The sequence below is a fragment of the Pogoniulus pusillus genome, chromosome 5 (assembly GCF_015220805.1).
Source record: "Pogoniulus pusillus isolate bPogPus1 chromosome 5, bPogPus1.pri, whole genome shotgun sequence".
NCBI lineage: Eukaryota > Metazoa > Chordata > Aves > Piciformes > Lybiidae > Pogoniulus > Pogoniulus pusillus.
This window is the reverse complement of record NC_087268.1, coordinates 6,802,671-6,826,719: the sequence shown is the minus strand read 5'-3', so window position 1 is coordinate 6,826,719 and position 24,049 is coordinate 6,802,671. Positions and strand designations below refer to the sequence as shown.

Here is a 24,049-nt window from a genome sequence, read left to right as displayed (position 1 = left end):
AAGTAAATGTCCTATTTTTAGCATTGATTGTGTTATCTGTTGAGGAGCAGTAAAACTTGGAGTGTTACTTTCCATACAGTGCTACACCAGATTGCTGCTGTGAAGGTAGCATGACCTGCTGTCCTATGTTTGCACATAGATTTGTTCAAACAGGGCTCTCTGTCAGAATGTGTGGCTGCAAACCAGTTAAGGAAGCCTGCAGAGAAATGAGGGTGCTGAGATTGCTGGTGGTTTCTGCTGTCTCTGCAGTCCTGGGACATTGCTGCTTAATGATGGGCTGTGTGATGGTGGTTTGTGTTTTCACTCGGTGTTGTTGTCTCCAGCTTTGAACTAGGGTATTGTGTTCAACAAGGATAGTTTGAACTTTGTCTTGCCGATTGCAGTACTGACTGGTGTGGAGATACTAATGCAGAGGTTCTTGTGAGTTTTACTTGGCATCCATTTGTCAGGCCCCTATTGGAGTGGCTAGATTTTCCTGGGTAATTAAGAGTAGAGTAGGTGCAGTTTGTGATGTTTTTGTTATGCTGCGTGTTCTTGGGTTTTGTTATTTGAAGAGAAGGAGGTATATTTGATCTTTGGATGTTCAAACTGTTCTATGTGGGGCTTTGGTTTTTTGGGGAAAGTTAGCCTATATCAAACAAGGTTTTGGAAAAATCCTTGCTTGAAGGACAGCTGTGTTCAGTGCTTCAGGTTGTAGTTGTTTTGGAATGCAGTAATGTGGGGTTTTTTGAGAGAATGGAGAAGATGATGAATTACTGGATTAGCCCTGACTTGGGTGAGTCAAGGTTTTTTTGTTAGAGATAGAGGGCTTATTACCATTAGTCTCAGTTTCTGGTTAGAAAGCAGGTGGATTCTCTAGGAAATAATAATGTGTAAGAATGGAGACACATGTGGGTAAAGTACAAGGAAATAGATGAGGAGCAAATAAACAGTGGCATATGCAATCAAGACAATGTCAGGAAAAATGCTAATTGTCTTTCTGTTTAAAGTGAGGAGATTTGGGGAGGCTGTTAGGCCAGAGCTTGTCTTGCTCCCCTGCATGGCAAAGCATAGGGAAGGCATAAAATGACTTGAAAGGAGATACAGGTATGCATGATTAAGACTCTTGAGTGGGTTCATGGCCAGTAATTACTTTGGTGGAATCACTGTCCCTAGAAGTGTTCAAGAAATGTGTGGATATGTCACTTTGGGACGTGGTTTAATGGCCTTGGTGGTGTTCATTTGATGTTTGAACTCTGTCTTGGTCTTTCCCAGGTGAAACAATTTCATGATTGGTTCTAGAAAAGGTAGACTGGTGGTTGCAGGTGATGGTGGAGAGGTTCAAGGCACAGCACAACTTCCAAGTCATAGTAAACACCAAACAAATAGGATTATCCAGGAGATTAGTACTTCAAGAATTATCTTTTAGACTGAGAACAGTTTCAAATGTGAACCCTCAAATAGATATTTTTGTCCATGAGTTACCAACAGAATGAAACTAGCAGCAAAATAAGAAACTGACACTCTTGAAATCTGTCCTCTGATCCTTTTACCTCTGATTTTCCAAGTGTGGGGAACTGAGTAAAGTTTTAATCAACATGTTTTTGAGAAAGTGACTATTAGTTCAGTTAGTGAGAGTAGCAAACTTCCAGGCTGTCATCATCTATCACTGCCACAATCTTCAATATTTTACTTTGAGTTGTTTTCCAGGTAGTGTACAGAAGCAAAAGGCATTTAAAATCTGCAGTACCTTTAAAATAATGTTGCTTTGCATCCTCAACAATAAAGGCCACTCAAGTGTAGCTTGTATTGACTGGTATGCTAGAATTACCTGCAGTAGTAGATGGCTCTTGCTGATTGCCTGCAGTGAACCCACCCCACTCCCTGCGTATCAGATTTTCATTATCTGGCATTTAAGATACTTTTGTATGTCTACAGGGGATCACTGTTTTCTCCTTTTCTATTAGTCAAGGCTGGTATAACATGATAGCTTTTAAACCTGGCATTAGTATCTTCCTGGGATTTGCTGGGCAGAACAGAATGCTTTCCTTGACTGACTGTTGTTTTAAGTATATAGATGGTGCTGGTGCCATCACTTTTCTGCAGTGGCACATACGGAAGCATCACTGAGATGGCAATCCTCTGCCAAAAAAACACCACTTTCTAGAAGATGAACAAAGGCTGGTCAGACAGGTCTGCACAATTGGTATGCCTACAGATGAGGGGAAGAAACAAACAGAGCTGGCTCAACAAATTTGTCTATTTGGAATTTATTTTCACTAGGCTGAGATAAAAGATTACAAATTAGTGTTTGACTTCTTTTTGTCAAAATTCTCATTTGTGTGGCCATCATCTACCCACTTTTGCTGCTTTTTTACTTGCAACACCACCCACGTTGCATATGGTTAAACTGCAAATTCTTGCTGGGACAAGCACACTTAAGAGTAGCCTGTTGGATGAATGAGTGCTGGATAAGGAATGGGGGAAAAGTTGAAATTGTTAAAGTCGGGTAACTAGCTTTCCTTTTGGAGTACATCATCTGGCAGAACAGTAGTTTAGTCAAACATCAATCAAATCACATCAAAGGCAAGGAGCTTCTTCATGGCAGCAGGCTGAGGAGGCAGAACTTAGGATGTGTGTTAAGTTTGGATAGATTGATTTTTGCATTTTTTTTGTCTCCTACATCACCCATTGGCCCTCTCCAGAATAAAAATATATTTAGTTAACACTACTAAAGATGATGACTAGAGGTCAGAGAAACAAAGATCAAGAGTTGTTAAGCTTAATTTACTTTTTGAACAATCTTTTAAAGAATGATAGTATTTGCATTGTAAAAAAACCCCAACATTGCTTGGTCCTTCATCAGTGATTCTGCTTTAAACCCTTCTACACACTTCTGACTTCTGTGAAATAGAAGCAACATTGTTGGGACCTCATGAAGTTAGGTACTTCAGCATTTAAAGAGGTGCTGTAGATCTAAAGGAGTCAACTATAAGTTGATGGTTGTGACCATACCGTTACTGCTCACTTGTATTAAATGTTTCAATGGTAGTTTTTTGGTAGCTGAGGTAGCATCAAGTAGTCCACCTCTGGAAACTTCTTTTCCTAACTTGATTCAGTTTTCATGTTGTTTGCAGCTATGTGAATTTATGCCTCTTGTGTCTTGGAGAAGACAGCTTTAGAGTAGCTCTCAACATGGAAACTCTCACTAACAGTTCCATCGAGTCCCACAGTCCTTTTTCTGTAAGGCAGAAGAATCTCAGCAGAACCTTTGAAAGTCCTTACATGAAACTTACTATGTCTTGACAACAGCTTACATCCCAGTTTGTCAGAAAGTGGTATTAAATACTGACATGAAAAAAACACTGTGAGATGTGACTGTGGGCAGAGGAAGAAGAGCAAGTGTTGTTACCCCTGAGTGGCTTTTAACAAGGATTGCTAAAAACTTCTTGTAGCCAAATGAGTGAGATGTAGTTTAGGCAAGTGGGTGTAAAATTGTATGTGCTGCTGAGCTCCAACCTGGAGGCTTGTTACTGATGACATGACTTTGAGGATCAGTGCAGGGGCAATTTGTTTGCATTCCAAGCCCTCTTCCAGAGCAGTGATGCACTTCCAGCGATGTTGTGGTTGCTACCAGATCTTGAGAGGTAATTGATACGCTGAAGTCTGGGGCTGGTTGAGTAGGACTGGACTAGAGCAGTAGCTGTCAGAAACCACATGAAAATCACCAAAAGGTAATGCTGAGTCTTTCTGGAGCAGAATGACACCATGCAGCAGAACAGATGTGGTGCCAATTGGGGAAAAGACCACAGAGTTCCCAATGGATTGGTGTGTACCTTTGTGGTGTACAAGGTGAAGAGCATAATGGGCATGCTCAGCCAGGGGAAGGAAGCAATTTTTCTCCAATATTCTGAGTTTGTGAGACTTCATCTGGGGTGCTGTTCCCAGTTTTGTGTTGCAAAGCAGTGGGAAGATCAGAAGTGTCTGCAGAAGGCCACCAAGAGTCGATGGCACATTAGATATATGGGGAGGGCTTGTGAAGTGAGTTTGTCCAGAAAGTTTAAAGTGAAGGTCTTCATTGCTGGCTATGGCTGTTTATTAGGAAGAGAGAGAGAAAATGAAGAGACTGTCCTTAAAAGCGCACAGGTAAAGAAGAGGCAACAGACACAAGCTGCACCAAGGGTGGTTCTAATAATGTGTTGGGAGTAAGCTTTCCCACACAGAGTGAAGCACTGAAACAGGCTGTGGAATGTCTGTCCGTGAAAACGTTCAGAATCTGGCTATGGTATGACTCTTAGCAACTCGATCTGACTTCAAAGTTGTCCCTGCTTTCAGTTGGGGATGGGATAGAGTAGCCTCCAGAAGTCACTTTCAGTCTCATGGGCCGGCAGGAGCTGGTACACTGCAGTTGCTTGCACTTGAAGAAACCTAGAAATAGTTGGAGGTATTTTTCTTTTATAAGACAAAAAAGTCCAACTGAATTCAGAAACATTTTTCCTATGAAGTAATTCACCTGCTAACAATGTAGTTTAGGAACTAACAATGGGATTCAATTTCAATGTAAGTAATAACTTCCAGGGAATTTGGTAGCGACTTGCCTGCATTTCTTCTGTTCCTCCAGTAAGCAGTCAGTAAAACCAGTCCCCAGTGGCACAAGCTGAGTGTGACAATGACAGTACATTGAGCCACTATTCAAAAGCGTTAACGTGCTTGGCTGTTGGTTAACAGGCTTCCTGTCCTAATGCCCCTCCTGGGCAAAAATGGTTAATTCCTGGAATGGCTTAGCTGGGGGTGGCCTTAAGAGCTAAAAAAACCCCTCAGCAGTGCAGAGGGCAGCAGGCATCCACATCACTCTGACATGTCGGGGGTGACCCATCAGGCCTGGGACAGCTGAGGTTTAGCCACTGCAGTTTGTGCCTTGCTGCTCCTGAGGCAATCTGTTCATTTCAGATTTCATTGTGGGTGCAGTTGTTACAGCTTGGCAGATCACTTTTTCAGTTACTTACAAAGTCTGAATGTGAAGTTAATGTTTAGCTGGCTTTCTGAACTTGGCCACTTGATCTGATGCCAGCTGTAACCTCCCTTCTCAGACCTGACTGCTTCCCAGAGGAGGTGGTATGTGGGGAGAGAGCATATAAAAAGTGAGAGCGGTCTGCTGAAGGGAAAGCAGGCTTTCCTAGGGGCTGAAGGGCTTGCCCCTTCTTCTGGGAATATCACACACATCAGTGTTCCTGACCAGATTTGAATGGTTCCTTAATTACATAGATTCAATAGAACAGTTTGGGTTGGAAAAGACCTTAAAGATCAGCTACTTCCAACCCCCCTGTGCAACCACCTACCAGAACAGGTTGTTAAGGTGTCATCCAGCATGGTCTTGAACAGTTATAGGGATGGGACATCCACAGCCTGGTTGGGCAGCCTATGCCAGTGTCTCACTGGAAGAAGTGAGGAAGACAATTTCAGTGTAGAAGGTACAATTTTGATGATGGGATTGTTGAATGCTTAGAAATGTTATGTGCTTAGCAGAATTTCAGGTCCTTGTGGAAAATTCATTTCATAAAACCCAGAAACAACCCCAAAAAATCAGAACTTAGGATATCTGGATGGCTTTTCTTAAGCAATTCAGAATTGTTCTTGCCTTTTTTTTTTAGGCAACTCAGAGTTTTCACTTGTACAGAATCTTTTTGTTATGTTATCCTTTAAGTTTGTCAGGACTTTCAGTGGGCAATCCCTAAAGTGTGCTATGTTCCCTTTTTGGTTTGAAGGTGTAGTAATAATATCTTTTTGCTTTACTTCAAGTTTTGCTTTAATGATACTGTGTAAAATTAATACTCCATTAAAGATGTTAGCAAGACAAGTGGGAGAAAAATGTTGTGTTCCACCCAAAATAGCTGCAGATTAAGACAATTTAAGCTGTTTTACATGATGCCTGGAGAAGTGGACTCTGAGAAGTGCAGTGTAGCATGGAACAATGGGAATAGGTGTGGAAAACTAAGTTGCTGTGCCACAAAATAATAAAGTATTGCATGTGCCTGTAAATACAGGCCTGCCATACACTAACTTTTGATTTAGATCTTTACTGCTCCTCATAGCTAGGTGAGCTGTCATTACAACAGCTGTGCCCTACAGCAGATTCTGGCTGCCCATTGCAGCTTGCTTGTGCTGGCTGGCATAAAGACTGGGAGATGACTAAAGGATTGGGTATTAATTCACAGCCACTAGGACTTAGCAGTCCCAGCCCAATTCTTTAATACAATGCTACTGAATTGGCACCTGCTGTTGGTTTTCCTGGGTTGCAGTGTAAGATTGTACCTTTGCTTGGCACCAAAACATTCACTATTTCAAACAAAACTGAGAAAGAAAAGCAGGGGACTAATTTCTGAAGCTTTATGTAATATCTTACATGAATTAGCAGCATAAGTGCTTGCTTACTTTTTGGTAACACTCAGGATCCAGTTCTAGCTTGAAGTGAGAATGGTTAAATGAAGACTCTCTGGAAGCTCTTCACTTTTACCCATAATGAATTGTAATGAAAGACAGCAAACAGCAATAACAAAAATCCTGTACTGAGAACATCTTTGCAGTTTTGGGTTCTGGATACAGTTGCCTTGTATTTCTGTTATCTCTCTAATGGGGAGAAGTTTATTTCATGGTAATACTGAAGCGACAACTGTGTAGTTTGAAGGGAAGGTGTTTATTATACTTAGCATGACTCCTGGACTATCAGCCCAAGTTTGTGGCCATGGTGGAAGAGGCTGTGCTGCTGTGTCGTTGAAAACTCCTGCATTTGTGAAAGAAAGCAGGAGTGATGGACAGTGACACTCCAAATCTCTCAGATTTAGTGTCCAATTCCCCCCTCAGCATTTCTTGAAGAGGATTCATCTGGCAGAATCCCTACTTCTGCGTCATTTGGGAGGACAGTAGGATCTTGTCCATTGCATTTCCTGGCATATGGGATGTCCTAATTACACATAACCACTTGATGCTGACAGTGAATTGGAGTAAAGTTTAATTACTCAGAGTTAGGGAGGATCTTATGAAACTGAGCAATTGAACAGTAAAACAATCTGAGGAGCAGATAAATGTTGAGCCATGTCCTCAAGGCCTCCTTTGAGGAGAGGAGTAAACTTCATATGATGCCTCTGAGCTGACAGCGTACTCAAAACCAAGACCGTGGATATGTGCTGGTCAGTTGTTGGTGTTAGCTACTTCTGAAAAGGGTAGGGGGTGCAAATCAAGTGTCGGAGTAAAAAGTTTACAGTTGTAGTCATTTTCAGAATGCCCAGAAAGTGACAGCTTTTGTGTGATGTGTGTAATTGTCTCATTATGGCAGGAAAAGCAGCTGGGAGTAGGTGATGGGTCTGACTTAAATGCAGCTGAAGTGTCTTGATTTCGGAAAGCAGAGAAGTTGGAGCACTGGCTGACAAAAGTGAGTAGGTGTTACTATCTCCTGGGTGGAACTTCTGTCATGGCCTTGAATTCCCAGCCCTGTGAAGAAATGAAGTGAAGCTTTTGAAATAAATTTTAAGCAAGCAACACTAAACTTCTGCCAAAGCATCAAGTTATAACTTATTAATGAACATATTGAAGATGAGTTCCTCGTCTCAAACCTGATGGCTGTGTTTCCAAGTCTTTCTTTGTGGTCAAGAATGAGAAAACTAGTCTCTGAGGAGTGATTTGAGTATGCCATGGTAACCCAGCTGACGAGAAGCTGGTGCTAATGGAGGCTTTATGTGGATTCATATACACAGAGATAAAAGCTTTTGAAAGAAACATGGCAAGAGCTGGATATCTGCTGGTGGATCAGGAGAAAAGAAATAGTAGAGAAGTTTTGTGTACTTTATCATCTTGACCCATCTCTATTGAGATGAGAATATTTTGTCCAGTATTGCATTATCTGGCCTTTTAACAGGCAGTGTGAGCCTTCTCTCTGTGGTCTGTGGGTGCTATCTTGTGAGCAGTGGCTGGAGGCTTCCTCAGAAATATCAGTTACCTACCCACAGATATCCTTGTTACCTCCATAGTCACTGATTCAGCAACTAGAGGAAGATGATTGACTGCCCCTTCCATCAGCTGTGGGGAATGACAGAGTGAAACAACAGAAGCCTCATGGTAGAATGGTGTCATGTTTTGTCAGCTTTATCCTTAGGAGCAACAGGTGGAGGCTCAAATACTTCAGAATTCTACCGAACACCCTATCCTAGCTCTTCACTGAGGATTTTGCTGCCTGGAGCTTGATATTTTAAGTAAAACTCCTGCTTCAGCAACAGTTAACTTCTGAAGAGACTAAACTTTTTAAGCATTCTCATCAACTCAACTAGTTCTTGTGCCAGTGTCTTCAGCTTCTAGGTTGCTTGGAAAATTCTACCTTTGTGCAGCCTTTTTTTCCCCAGTTTTCCATTAGAAAGCTGTTCCCTTTACTGCAACCTGTGTAAGTATGTAGCATATAGTTAGCTAGTGGGGAGCCCCTTACCTAGACTCATAGGATGGTTTGGGTTCAAAGGGACCTTGAAGACCAGCTGGTTCCAAGCCTCCCTGCATTGACAGGGTCACCTTCCACTAGACCAGGTTGCTCAAGTCCTCTACATGTTAGGTAAAGCTAGGACTGGAGTTCCATTTGGCCCATTTCTAGATAGAAAATATTCATATTCAGAAGTTAACAGAGATTAATTTCCTGGTATACATCAGTGCAATTGGAGAAATTTAGGAATGAATCATTGTTTAAATAGTTATGAGAGTGTTCCTAGTTCCCTTTTGGTATCAGGTAAAGTAGGCCTTGGGAGTCAAAGGACTTGAGTCCCTAGAACATGAATAAAATGACCAATCAGCCTGAGATACCTGGCAAGTGCTGAGAAAGGCTGAGAGGATTTCCTGGAGATGTTCAAGAAATGTGTGGCCACGGCACTCTGGGACATGGTTTTAATTGCTGTGGTGGTGTTAGTCAATGGTTGGACTCGATGGTCTTGGAAGTCTTTTCTAACCCAAACAATTTTGTGATCCTGTGACTTCAGACTGTTCAACTGCTATGCCTGATGTCACTAACTCATTTTACCTTCCAGTAGGCTTTTGTATGCCTGTTGTGCTGAACTCCAAACAAGGCTTTAAGAATTACTCTTCTAGGATGGAAATACCAAACCTTTGGTTGCTTTTTTGTAAAGAAGGAAGAAAAGTGAGTGCTGTACGACAAAGGAAAATTGCATCTAGTGAGTGTAATGTGTGTGGAAGCCAAGCTCATAACCAGTTTCTGCCCCAAAAATCTGCACTGGCTTCAAGCAGAGGCTGCAATAAAGCAGATCCTGGAGTAATACCAACACTAGGTTGTAATATTTTCTCTTTGATTGAAGTATGGTTTCTTTCCTAAGTACTTGCATAACAACTCTTAACTGGAAGCTGGTGTAAAAATGTTTTGTACTACTTAATCCTGAGTCTCCAACATTGTCCAGTTCTGATTCTTTTTGACCAGTAATTTGATGGTTCTCTGATGCTCAAAAGACACACACTGATTTTTTCCCTAGCAATTTAAGTGTATATTTTTATAAAGCCTCAGGCTTGAGGTTTCAAGCTGTTTTTTTGCAGTGTCTGAGGGATATAATTCTGTAGGCACATTTGGAAATTACTCTAGGATGGGCAGCTGTGCTCTTGTTGCCTCAGTGGCATTGCGACTTGGAGTGGACTGTACAAAGAATCAGCCATCTCAGAAGGCAAAATCAGGAAGCAAACAAGTGAGGTTTTGTAGGTTGGTCTCCCAGAGGTACCTAGCGAGGGCTGGAAGAATAAGACTGAGGTCTCCTGCCAGCTGAAATTAAACTGACCTCACAATAATGCTCAGCCTGACCTTAGGAGTGTTTGATGGGAAGTTGTGCTGATGGAGTGACTTGCTGTCACCAGAATGGGATGTTGTTTTGCTCTGCTCTTTATTGAAAAACTATTTTCTTGTGCTGGGGTGTGTGCTGAGGCCAGATACAGATTGTCATTATGGTCAGTATCTGATAGCTCCTCATTATGTTGCTTTTAGTGCTAGAAATGTGGTTTAGATGTTTTGTTTACTTTTCAAACTGCTTTTTGACAAGGCAAGAACAGTCAGTGCCTTGCTGTTCTGAACCAAATTCTTGCAGGGGTCTGAAACTGGAGAGCTAGTGAACACAATGTAAATGTGGATTAAAAAATGATTTGGAACGAATTCTGAAGTCTAGCTTGTGTGTTCCACTTCACTAGGATAAGTTTCTCATTCCATTTGTTGCCTCCTAGAAGTCTGAGCAGCGGTCAGCTAAGTTTACTTGCGGGAGTTTTCTGTGCTAAGTTTGGAGCCTGTAGTGGTTTGAACTACATAGTATATAAATGCTCCACTATCAGACCATGAGTTATGGCTGCACTATGACCCTGCTGTATTACGACCCTGGGAAGAAGGGGGCACTGGTAACTCTCCTGCTTTTCTGGTTCTCTCTTGGGTGGCTGCGTTTTGCCTGTTGTGGGATATGGACAGGTGTTCCTTTTGCCATTTTCCTTCTGTTCTCTCTGTATGTACTGGTGTAATCTGACACTTATCTATCAGGGAGTAAAGTGTGTTGTGTAAATCGACTAAAGCTCTCCCTCCACTTATTTCCTTGCCTTTTCTATCTTCTGATAAGGGGGGAGAGAGGAGGCAAAAGGGGAAGGTGGGGAGGGAAGCAATATCTTGCATTACGCCCTTACAGAGCCAATCATTACGTTGAACTCTAGCACAGGTTAAGATTCAGTCGATGAAAATACCACAGGCTGCTGATTTCTGCACAAAAGTATTTGTAAGTAACATTAGGCTCGAGGTGAGGAGAAAGTTCTTCACTGAGAGAGTCATTGGACACTGGAATGGGCTGCCCGGGGAGGTGGTGGAGTCGCCGTCCCTGGGGCAGTTCAAGGCAAGATTGGACGTGGCACTTGGTGCCATGGTCTAGCCTTGAGCTCGGTGGTAAAGGGTTGGACTTGATGATCTGTGAGGTCTCTTCCAACCCTGATGATACTGTGATATATGTTCCATACATTGCAAGAATGTAAGTTGAGGGGTTTGTGTGTAAGGTAGAAAGCAAAGGTTTGATGCTTTTCAAGGAAAATTCCTCCTTATGTATAAATGTAGCAATGCGAGTGGAGGCCAATTTTGGGCAGAATTCTGTGGATTTCAGTTAGTGTTCGAATAGTAATACTCTTCCCAATGTCTGCCTCAATATGCCTTAGTTCAAGAGGCACAAGGAAACTAGAGAACATGTTCTTTAATTACTTGGGGATTACTCATAGTAGATATTTTCTCAATAAGACCCTTACTCTGTTTTTTTTTGTTGTTGTTTGGTGGTGATGTTTGTTGTGTTTTTTGAGTTTGTTTGGTGGTTTGTTGGGTTTTTTTGTTTAGTTTTTTGGCTATTTTATGTCTTTTTCCTTATCTAAGACCCTCTTAATGCCTGGTATGCCAACACACTCAATATCAAGTTCTGGCTTGGCTTATTTGTGCAACTCAATGGTGTTGTACTTCTGGTATTAATGATTTTATACTGAAGAAATCTATAGCCAAATCTTTAAGATGCTTGCTTTAGGTTATGTCATTGACTTTGAACACTGAACAAGAATTGATGAGGAATAAAGAGCTGGACTGAAAAGGCAGTTAATGTCTCATGGTTAATGACCTTTTTGTGCCTGTGAAAATGGGGCTATTAAAATTTAGGCTTGACCTTATTCTGTGGGTGAACTTTCTCAGTAACAGCTTGTGTACTGATTTGGTAACTGAAAAGAGAATTGGAAGAGTTACAATGGCTTTGTTAAAAAGACAGCGTGGACTAAGTTTTTTATTGTGCTTAAGGCTTTGATTCTTTTTCATGATGTTAGTTTACTCCAAGGGAATAAATGATTGAAGCTCCTGGAGCATCTGTTTGGCAAAAGAGCTTGTGAGCCTATGGTTTAATGATCTGCTTTGTCCTGGTGGATTTCCTTTCTTGAAAGGAGGTGGTGTAGAACGCTGAGCTCAGAAAGCAGTTGCTGCTGTGGAAAGTGTTTTAGGTATTAAACAAATGTTTTGAATCTTAGGCAAACACTTGGCTATACCTACTCGTGTGTGTTTACTCTGCTAATGCAGAGAAGTGGAAACATCACACCAGAGTGCAGCAGGAATACTGCATGTGTATGATGGTGCATATCTTTAGTGGAAACCAGGATACCTCACCTGAAACAGAATTTCTAGGTTGACTGTCACTGTTAAGATGGGAGTGATTTGTGGGAGGTTGTTTTTCACAATAGTGTGTCTGTTGCTTTTGTTGCTTTGCTTTTGAAGTAATTACCAATGTGCTTAAGTGATAGAAGTTCCAGTGATGCATTTCCCTCTAAATTATCTTTGCTAGGAGTCCTGTCTTTTGAAAATAGAAAAAAGTGCAATAAATTAAATTTCCATTTTTACCTGATAGGCTAGAACAGTAATCAGGCTGCTAAGGTGCCATGTCTCTTGACTTCTTGTTTCAGTGAATCTCAACATACACAATGCTCCATACACCAGTTACACAAATACCAGGTCATTTTTTTTAAGACAGTTGTGTATCAGTGATTGTATTCCCAGAAGCATGGTTGATCTACACCTAGCTTTTTCTACTTAAAACATGCTTTGTAATCATTTCCACTCTTGGCTAGATTACAGTTCTTCCAAAGGAAGTAGGAATTTTCTTTAACAAAGTCAAGCCAGTCACTGAAGAAGTCTTAATGTGAAGATGTAAAGACATAACCCTTTTATATGCCAACTAACAACTGCTTTGTTTTTTTAGGTGCCTTAGCTGGACCAATTGTTCACCCTCAGGTGACAGCGGTTTGGGGGAAGGAAGTTGAACTCAAGTGCATAATTGATGTCAAAGAAACAATAACACAAGTTTCTTGGGAGAAGACACATGGTAAAAGTTCAGAGACTATTGCAGTACATCATCCTAAATATGGAATATCTATTCAAGAAGACTACCAGGGAAGAGTGTCATTTAAGAACTACTCACTCACTGATGCAACAATCATCTTAAAAAATGTGAGCTTTTCCGATGCAGGAGAATATATTTGCAAGGCAGTTACATTCCCACTTGGAAATAGAGAGTCATCAATAACTGTGACAGTGCTAGGTAAGTCAACTTGTTTAGTCAAGGAAATGATGCTGACAGCACAAACTGCAAACTTGTTAATATGTTCTGGTTTACCTATTTAACCCAAAAGAAACAGAAAGATGTTTTCAACTGTCTTTCGTAGCAGGTGTCTTGGGATTTTTACTAATGTGATGGAGAAGTCTTCTTTTGGTTCTTGCTGCTGTGGAACTTCCTCTTGGATTGTCCAGGAATTAAAAATACATGAACAGTTCCTGTTCAGGCATTGTGCTAATCTAAAGCACTGTCCAAATATTTAGAAGTTAGACCTGGCAGTGCTAATCGGGAGGACCTCTGGTGGAGGGGGGGAAACTGCTGAACACAGCTTGAGCTATCACCTTGATCAAATTCCCTTAGAAATGCTTTGCTAATATGATGGAGTAATGTAGATGCTTGAGCCTGGTCATGGAAACTGTCCTTTGCACAGCACAAGCGTAAAGCAAACCTGCCTGGACTACAAGGAGTTGTGGGAAGGGAGAGGCAATGAAAGGCCTTTACTGGTTGTGGATGGCCATAATGGGAGGCTTATATAAAGTCAGTTTTTCCCCATAAACTGCACTAGTTTTATCTTCTTGAGAGGTCTGCCTTGCTGTCATACAGGACTAGACTGAAGCACAGGTAGACTTAAAATCATTGAATCTCTTTACTTGACCTCTTTTTTAAGGTGTTTCATCCTCTTACAAGAAGTGTGTGATGTCTGTGTCCAGTGAAAGGGGTTAGGTGAAATTTTCTACAGCCAGGGTCTTCAGTGACTCTAGTTCCACAAACCTTATCATCTCCTTGGTGTTTTAAGTTATTGCTTTCTACAGTAGTAGAACAGTAGATGAGGTTAATCAGATGGTTGTACCACAGTATGTAAACTGGCTTCCACCACAAGGTGGGGCAAAATAAACGCATCAAAGCAAGTGACTTAGTCTAATTTGGAACAAGTAAGTTGAGAAGTTTTATGGTAGGCAATGCTTGGTGCCTTGTGATTCTTTCCTGTCTGTACTACAGGTGGTTGTGTCTGTTGCTAGTGTAGCAGTGGGTTTTGATTTCAGGTTTCAGCTGTTGTGCTTTAACAGCACAGTAAGAGGTTCTTCCTGTTCTCCCTAGCTCTTATAGTCCTTATTTCTAAGATTTTTATTCCAGTCATAGAATGGTTTGAGTTGGAAGGGAATTCAAAAGTCATCTAGTTCCAGCCCCCCTGCCATGGACAAGGACACCTTCCACTAGAACAGGTTGCTCAAAGCTCCATCTAACCTGCTTTTCAACACTTCCATCCTTGGACCCCCCACAACTCATCTGAGCAACTTGTTCCAGTGAATCACTGCCCTCAGAGGGAAGAATTCTTTCCTAATGTCCAATTTAAATCCAGCTCCTTCCAGTTTGGAGCCATTACTCCTGGTCCTGTAATAAATAAGATGGTTTATCTTATGTGTCTGTAATTATTTATATAACTACAAAACTCTACTACATATACAATAGAAACAATGCAATTATATCTGCCTATTCCATGAAGTACTAGTGGACAATGTGAGATATGAAGGATTCACCCCTAGAAGGAAGATAAAACCCTAAGAAACATTAAACTACAGACATCCAGCACTCACAAGCCAATGAACTGTACATGACAGTATTTTTCTATCTTGCTATTCCCCACCAAAAAAAGGAGAAAAAAACTTTGATATTTTTTGGGGGAAGGAAGAGTGTGTGTTTTGTTTGTTTTAATTTCATTATGTCTGAATTCCTTCTATTGCATTAGTTGTGTCCACTTTGCTCTTCAAATCTCAGGTCTGTGGAAAACCTGAAGAGGAACTTAGAAAGCAGAATTACAGCTCATATGTTTATTCTCCATTTAAAAATGTAGAGACTGCAACCTGCTTGACATAGATATGTAGAATAACATCTATAGATATAAGCAAAATTTGCAGTTAGAATAGGTAAATAACTTTGTCAGGCATACAGTGGTACTGGTTTGTTGGTGTTTCTTTTTTCAGGTTATGTAGATGGTTGCTAGTAGTTGTAAGCCTCTCAGTCATTTGGTACCAGCAACTGGAAAGGAAAGCAATTGAGTCTATGGGTACATTTTAAAGATGCATAGATGTTGCATTTAGTGACATGGTTTAGTGGTGGACTTGACAGTGTAAGGCTAACACAGGGCTTTTGGTGATCTTAAAGGTCTTTCCCTGCCTAAGCAATTCTGTAGCAGATGTTTGTATGCTGTAAGACAGAGACATCTAAAGGCAAACGCAGGAAAAAATAACTACAAGATAAAAAGTCCAGTATATGGCTATAATGCACTGCTCTTTTAAGACCATGTTTAGCTCTGTTTTACTTAAGTTCAACGAACTCGTCTTATTTGTTGCCTTTGCTCCTTATCTGCTTCATGTAGTGTTTTGTGTTATCTAGAGGAAATGCACTATTAAAGAAGAAGTTAATATGGGGAAAACATGAAAATGTTTTCTTGGGTCAGAGAGGTGTATTGACCTTGGCCAAAACTGATTCTTCAAACTATGAGGCAGAAAATGACAAAGAATGTTGTGTGCAGTTGTTTCTCTCTCAAGATGCTGACTCAACAGGCCAAGATGGTATTTGAAAGCAGAAGAGATGGTGTGTGGCAGGATAGCTTGCAGAGCCCTAATTTTTAGTAGTTGAGCACTGTACGTGACTGTCTTTAACACTTGGTTCAGTTTTGCTCTATTGTCTTGCTAAGCTGGATTTCTCAGCATGGCTGTTGGTAAAATAGGTCTTCTGCAGGCTAGCTCTTACCGGGGCTGCAAGGGAAGAATGAGCTGTACAGCTCAAAATGTCCATGGTGTGCATCTGTCATCAGGAGCAGAACCCAGACATGCCAGTGTGGAAGTTTTTTACAGTAAGGAATTAGAGGAAGATAAATGTCAGTATAGAAAAATGGATCTTCTCAAACACTTCTGAAAATGTAATGGTATTTGAGAAGTGCCAGTGGGTGAGAAGTACACATCCCTCTTCAGTACTGCACAGTACTCTGGGCCAAGAAAAAGTACCGAGCAGATTGTGATGGGTTTGAGAAGTTACTTCCCAAAAAAATTTTACCAGACCAGCTCAGACAGCTTGACAGTAAGATCACAGGATGTCAAGGGTTGGAAAGGACCCAAAGAGCTTGAGTCCATCCTCCCCTGCTAGAGGAGGACCATACAGTCTAGCTCAGGTCACAGAGGGTTGCATCCAGATGGATGGCCAATGCTGTTCTGAGGAGTATAAGAAGGGGTGTGGCTAGGAGATTGTTATGAATTATGCAAAATTAAGAATCAATATTAATTTTGATATCCAGGTGAAGATAGTTAATAACTGTGAAAATTGTTCATTAACATTAAATCTCACCGGAAAACTTACAATGTTCAGAATGCATGGTTTGGATATTCATACACACAGCAAACAGGCAGCCTAGAACACTTAAAACCATCTAGCAAATACAAACATTAAACTTAAAACTGGAAAGAGGTTCTTAGTTTAGAATCTAGTTACAGAATTTCTTACAAAGAGGCTTGGATAAGTACTCAGGCTGTACCCAGAAACTTGAAGGGAGTTCTGCCAGTGTCTTGAAAATTGTTATAGGCAAAGCAGAGCATAATGTGGCAGGGCAGAGCTGGCAGAGCAAAAGCCAGCATGGGGCAAAGCCTGTTTATTTATTGCCCTAATGCAATGGCCCACTTGTCCACAGAGATTCACCAGTCAGAATGACACCTTGCTGAACCTGACTACTTTAGGTGAAGTCAGGAGCTTGCTTTTTCTTGTTTGGGAGGAAAAAGTCTGGGCAGGTCTTGGACCCTCAAAGTGGGTGTCTCCAAGCCTTTTGTCTTCTCCCTGTGCTCTGCTTCCCCCCCATCAGCAGAGGGACGGGGATCGTGGAATCATGCCTGGGCAAGCCAGGACATGTATCTTCCGTGACATAGGTTGAGAGAGGTTCTCCTCCCCTTCTACTCTGCCCTGGTGAGGCTGCATCTGGAGTACTGTGTCCAGTTCTGGGCACCCCAGTTCAAGGGAGACATAGAACTGCTTGGGAAAGTCCAGTGCAGAGCCACAAAGATGATGAAACGAGTGGAACATCTCTCTTACGAGGAGAGACTGAGGGAGCTGGGGCTCTTTAGCTTGAAGGAGACTGAGAAGTGTTTATAAATATGCAAAGGATGAATTCCTGGAGGATGGAGCCAGGCTCTTCTCAGTGATGCCCAGCAACAGGACAAGGGGCAATGGGTGGAAGCTGAGGAACAGGAGGTATCATGTGAACATGAGGAGGATTTTTTTTTCCCCTGCGAGGGTGACAGAACACTGGAACAGACTGCCCAGGGCAGTTGTGGAGTGTCCCTCTTGGGAGATGCTCAGAACTGGCTTGAATGTGTTCCTGTGTGATTTGGTATAGGAGATCCTGCTCTGGCAGGGGAGTTGGACTGAATGATCTTTTGAGATTGATTCCAGCCCCTGACGTTCTGTGATTCTCTGAGTTGGTGTGTGCTTCAAGAAGCATGATTTATGGGAAGACAGGACAAGAGAAGCCTAACCATTTGTGAAGTATTTAAAAACCCCAAAACCACTAAGGTACCAAAACACACTGGTCTGGGAATGAGTGTGTTTTAGGAAGTAATTCTGGATAGCTCAGCTTAGTTTTAGACTTGTCAGAAAGACTAAGAATGACACAATGAACTGAAGTAAGCCAAGCTCACACACTTCAGATATCACTTAAGAAAGCCAAGTATGTCTTTTTTCCTACTAGTGATGATAATCTCAGAAGAAGCTAGGCTTTTTTAAATGAGTCTAGTTGCTGTTCTCTGGCTGCTATCACTTACTACTTGTTGGTTTGGTTTTTTTTCAAAGCTTGGTAAGTGAAATAGTGCACTGAGTAGTCTGCTTTGGATCTGAAGATCTCTGCTATCTTAATTAAGACTTCTTGTTGACTTCTGTGTCACTTGAGGAAAGGGTAGAGGAAAAATTCTGAAGTTGTGCAGTCCTTTTGTTTTGAAGAAAGTTCAAAGGAATATAGACTGTATTAAACTATTTTCGGTTGAAATTACTTGTCTGTAAATTCTGGCCTGATAAACTAGTGCTAGCTGCTAATTTAAATGACTTCATTGTGATGGGTATCTTGGACAGTGAGGTGGAATACAGCAAAAATCAGTATTTTTGTGCTTCAAAGACAGTAAATGTAAATTTGAGTGTTTACTTCTGCATTCCAATTGAGAAGGTTAATACTGGTGATTCAGAAGGAGGAAGATGGTAGTGTTTACATTAAATCAGGGGAAGCAAGTTATGAATGGCTTTTTCCAGGTGATAGAATGCTGCCTGTGTACAGTAATTCAATTATCCAAGCTTAGTGCAGAGAGCTTTAGCTGTTGCTCCTGTTGGAGAGCGGGGAATTGAGTTTTGAGATGTTTCAGACCTAGGATACTGAAGGTGGGACTTGATGGAAAAACCCTGCTGTTGGTTGGTTAACAGCAGCTTCACTGCAGAACACAGAGGGCAGGCATTCAGAGAAACAAAGCAAGAACTAACACACTCTCAGTATCTGCCCACAAGCCCTTCCATTTGCTAATAAGATCTATTCTTTTAGCACTGCTAAACAAAGCAGAGAACACATCATTTTATATTTATGTTACATTTTGTGCCTGCCTTTCTTTGTAGTGTAATTGAGCAAATAATAATAAACCACCTTCTTCAGGCATGAACAATGTGAGAAGGAACAGCAAACAGTCATAACCTGGTTCTGGCACTGAAGTTGAAAATATGTTACCCAATTATCTCTTGAAAGTGGAGGTAGGTGAAATATCTTGCACAGTTATTGTGAACTCCACTTTATTTAATTTCAGGCTCTGTAAGGCAGCTTCAGCTCCAAGGAAAGAAATTCTGTGGACTGCACTTATCCCTCTGAAGGCACAGAACTTCAAAGAGTTGTCCCTGCTTTGTGGTTAGTGAGTGCTAGGCCACTTAGGTGGATTCTGAAGCTTTGTAGTATGCAGTGATGGTTTAATTTCAGATGACCCCCACAGCCTCACTGGGTCAGAAGACAAGGATTATGTAATTGGAAACCTACATCTTCTGGTACTGGTGGTAGAAATGGGCCATCCTAGAAAGTAAAGCCTTGATTTTCATCTGAAGCATCAGATAGTGTTTCTGACTTAGGTTGCAACTGGTAGCTGGCTTGTACAGGGAGGAAACTTAAATAATGAGGAAATGTATTTAAAGGCTTTCAAAAATAGACTTGTACATAGGATCTCAGTTTCCTTTTGGAAGGAAGTGTGTTTTCTTACCTCTAAAATTGAGATGAGCAGTGGGCTTTACAGGGTGGTCATGTCCTTCCATTTGTGGGTGTCTTGGATGTAGTACTGAGTCTTGGTGTTGGTAGATTGGTTTGGTTTTCATTTTATTTTCCCTTACACTGTGTCCCATAGTGCCACATCCACCTACTTCCAGGGACAGTGATTCTACTACCTTCCTGGGTGGTAGAATATATCATTTTACATATATACATGCACACACATACATATAAAAATGTATTTGTATATCAAAGATGTATGCATATACATAATAAAGTTTTTAAAGGTTGGCTGGCTTCATCATGGAATCAGTTTTTGATGTACTGATCAGCAGGAGCTTAAGCTCTTGATGTTGACTGTTAAAACAGTGAATTGGATAGGTTTGAATTGACAAGAGCTAACAGTATAGAGTAGTACTTCAGGTATTCTGCTTGAAAGTGCATCAGAATGAATCTGAGCTTTCTAAAAAATTGAAGTACAGTTTCACCTTAACATCTTCAGCTGTCTCTTAGCTGTGATAACTGAGGCACTGTGCTTGGTATGGTAAACCTAAGCAGGTTGGAGTTCTTTGTCATTGTGTTCAGTGTAGTGAAAGAGTAACCTTTAGTTGCATGAGTGGACAGAGAGGTAAGGATACAGCAGCCAAAATTCCTAGGGGTGTCATCTCTGCTACGTGACATGGGCTTATTTCTGGGGTATCAGTTTAGCGTGGGCTTTTGCAAACAATTAAATCTTGCTCAACTCTTCTATATAGCAATAAAGATGTGGAGTCATGTTTAAATTTAATTTTAATTTACTTCTTTTCCCTCCTTAGTTGAACCTGTTGTGAGCTTAATAAAAGGACCAAGCCCTCTCATAGACGGTGCCAATAGGACAGTAGCAGCCACTTGCACAGCAGCCACTGGAAAACCTGCTGCAGAGATTGACTGGGAAGGAGGTCTGGGTGAAATGGAATCCAGCTCTACAGTCTTTCCAAATGGAACAGTGACAGTTGTAAGCCAGTATGTGATTGTCCCTACACGATTTGCAAGAGGAAGACTCATAACTTGCATTGTAAAGCACCCTGCTTTGGAAAAGGAGATAAGATACCCTCAGGTGTTGGACATACAGTGTAAGTATTCTGTAAGGTGGTTAACACTTGATCTGTATCTTGTAAGCACCCTCTTTATCAGTGTATACCTTTCACCAGAAGCAGCAGCACTTACTGCTCCAGGAGAAAAAAAGGAAGTTGAATCTGTGGAAAATACAGGTGGTAAGAGGTAGGAGCATCTCTATATTACAATAAAAAATTGAAACAACAAATCCAGTCACAACTCCAGAATATTATTGTGTTGCTGTTGTTTGTTTTGCATATTGGCTCAGGGATAAATATTACTATTCATGTTCATATTTAACCATGAAGGTATTACAGACAAAATAGCAAACTCAGTTTATCCTCAAACTGTTTATAGTGCCTTACAATTTCAGCTGTATTAAAAAAAGAATTCCAATGAAGATTCATGTTTGAGGTGACAAGTTGAAAGTAAGTCCTCTGGGGGTCAGTAAGTGATTTTCAAATTAAGCTTTTTCCACTCTCATTTACATAAGGAAATAAGAATGTGCTATATGTGTTACTCATATTTGTTTGTCAGCTTTAGATTGCTTATGTAATGCAAAGCTATACCAGGCTCGCTTTACCAATTTGTGCTTTACAGCATATGAATATGAAGCAAGAAGGCTTACAACTCTTCTTAGCTGAACATAGTTAAGACAAATAAGCTGCCTTTTTTTTAAACCCAAGTGAGATATTTTCAAGTGTGTCCTTTGGTAGCCTGTCTTAGCTGTCTGCTGCCTTAAAATCTGTAAATCTTAGAACTCTGTCAATTGAAATAAAAAGTGTGGTAGCTGAAAAACCCTAAAATTTGCTATTTCTTTGTTATCCTAGAATCTCCTGTGGGTTTTTTTGTTTTGTTTGGCAAAGTATCAGTTATCTGTGTGTAAAAATAATGATTAGTACTGGTTTATTTTGTCACAGAGCCATTCCTACAGATATGGAAGGGGATTTGTTCTTAGAAGAATGAAGTTCTAATTTAAAGCGAAACAGTCTTAAACTTACTTTTGTGTGAGATTAGTGCTGAGGCATGTTTTGGAACTTCTGACATTATGCAGTAAGACTGCGGGAAGGGATAACTGGAGATTGTATGTTTCAGAACAAGAGACACAGTCTCAGACTGCATCAGGGCAGTTTCAGGCTGGACATTAGGAAGAAATTCTTCACAGAAGTAGTGATTGCCATTGGAATGGGCTGCCCAGGAAGGTGGTGGAGTCACCATCCCTGGAGGTGTTCAAGAAGAGACTGGATGAGACACTTAGTGCCATGGTTTACTTAAGTAGAAGGGTTAGGTGATAGGTTGGACTCAATGATCCTAGAGGTATTTTCCAACCTGGTTAATTGTGTGATTCTGTGATGCTCTTCCTTCAGTTCTATCTTATGCTTACAACTTTCGTAGCTGCTCATCTGTCCCTGCTGGAGGAGTTAACATCAAATTATATCGGTTCTTCTGTTCTCTAGCTTCTGAATACTTCACTAGGTCTCTGGCTTATCTGCAGTGGCCTTGCATTTTAGAGTTGTAACAATATAATTCCGTGTTCTGATGCCAGTGGATAACTCCTAACCATTTTCAACTGATACTTGTGAAAGTTTTTTATGATTTCCCAATAATTATAACAGCACAAAATGCTGTTTGTGATCCTCTGCTGTGTCTTGCAAGTGGAAAGTAGCTCTAAATTGCCATTCCTCACTTCCAAAAGACCCTATTAAACTGCTCCTTGACTTCTGAAGCCCTGTCACCTTTCCCCAAATGTTTGCTAAAAGCTCATGGTAGGACAGTTGGACTCATGAAAGAAGTGTTCCCAGTCTAATCATCTGCTGCATACTGTTGTGCTGGTGCTTGGAAGTATGTTGGTGTCACTGTGCATTTTGTGCTTATTTTGTTTAATTTACATAAAAAAAATACTCTCAACAACAGAAGACAAAGCAAAAAAAAAATCCCTGAACAACCAACCAAAAAGAAACCAAACCAACATCACTTGCTCTGAGCAGAACGTGGACTACTGTATCAGAAAAACCTTTATCCCTTGGAAGCAAAAGTGACCTGTTGGAAGGCAGCGAAGGGAAAAAGCATCTGGGGGTCCTAGTTGATGGGAGGTTGACCAGGAGCCAGCAATGTAGTCCGGTGGCCAAGAGGTATTAAAAGGGATGTGGCTAATAGGTCGAGAGAGGTTCTCCTCCCCTCCTACTCTGCCCTGGGCACCCCAGTTCAAGAGAGACATAGAACCACTTGAGAAAGTCCAGCACAGAGCCACAAAGATGCTGAAGGGAATGGAACATCTCTCTTATGAGGAGAGACTGAGGGAGCTGGGGCTCTTTAGCTTGAAGGAGACTGAGAAATTACCTCATCAGCGTTTATAAATATGTAAAGGAGAATGTCAGGAGAATGGAGCCAGGTTCTCAGTGATGCCTGCCAACAGGACAAGGGGTGATGGGTGGAAGCTGAGGAACAGGAAATTTCATGTGAACATGAGGAATTTTTTTCCCTGCCAATGTGACAGAACACTGGAACAGGCTGCCCAGGGCAGTTGTGGAGTGTCCCTCTTGGGAGATGTTCAGAACTGGCTTGAATGTGTTCCTGTGTGATCTGATATAGGAGATCCTGCTCTGGCAGGGGGTTGGACAGAATGATCTTTTGAGGTTCCTTCCAGCCCTGACATTCTGTGATTCTGTGATTGATTTGCAAGGATAATATTGCTTTCTTGGTCAGTAATATGTTAAAACTGTTCTTGTTTGAAGAAAATACTGTGATTGGTGATAGGCTACTTTTTTTTCCTGTCAGATGCCCCAGAAGTCTCAGTCACTGGCTATGATGGAAACTGGTTCATTGGAAGAGAGAACGTGCAGCTCAGATGTAATGCTGATGCAAACCCATTACCCATGGAATTCACGTGGACCAGGTAAGTACTTACAAAAAGGGGCTTGCCACATGATAGGAGTGATATAATCTCTTACCACAAGTGCCTGAGTACATGCTTGTGTTGAGTTGTAATTGTTACCTAGCCTATTAAAAGGAGTATTTGTGACTATAGATGAGTATAGGTGGCTTTCTTGTAAATTTAAGAATGTGAACAGTTTGTCTTTACTCTCAGAATAAAATCTCTTGTATTTGCTTAGTAAAGCAGACCAAACCATGTGTGTTGCAGTATACAGAGCAAAGCCAAATAAATCAACGTGTTGCTTCAGATGAAGCAGGTTCTCAGTTCTCTTGAATTTGATGAATTTGAGATCACAGTATCACAGTATCATCAGGGTTGGAAGAGACCTCATAGATCATCAAGTCCAACCCTTTACCACAGAGCTCAAGGCTAGACCATGGCACCAAGTGCCACGTCCAACCTTGCCTTGAACAGCTCCAGGGACGGCGACTCCACCACCTCCCCGGGCAGCCCATTCCAGTGTCCAGTGACTCTCTCAGTGAAGAACTTTCTCCTCGCCTCGAGCCTAAATTTCCCCTGGTGCAGCCTGAGGCTGTGTCCTCTTGTTCTGGTGCTGGCCACCTGAGAGAAGAGAGCAACCTCCTCCTGGCCACAACCACCCCTCAGGTAGTTGTAGACAGCAATAAGGTCACCCCTGAGCCT

General features: G+C 41.3%; 1 protein-coding gene across 1 annotated transcript in view; it reads left to right on the top strand.

Moving 5' to 3' along the window:
* Positions 1-24,049, top strand: part of LOC135175250 (nectin-3-like) — a 38,896-nt gene that overhangs the window by 4,325 nt on the left and 10,522 nt on the right. The window contains exons 2-4 of the mRNA XM_064143120.1: positions 12,753-13,091; positions 20,193-20,489; positions 23,251-23,368. Coding sequence (XP_063999190.1) covers positions 12,753-13,091; positions 20,193-20,489; positions 23,251-23,368 — 754 coding nt within the window. The remainder of the gene's footprint in view (positions 1-12,752; positions 13,092-20,192; positions 20,490-23,250; positions 23,369-24,049) is intronic.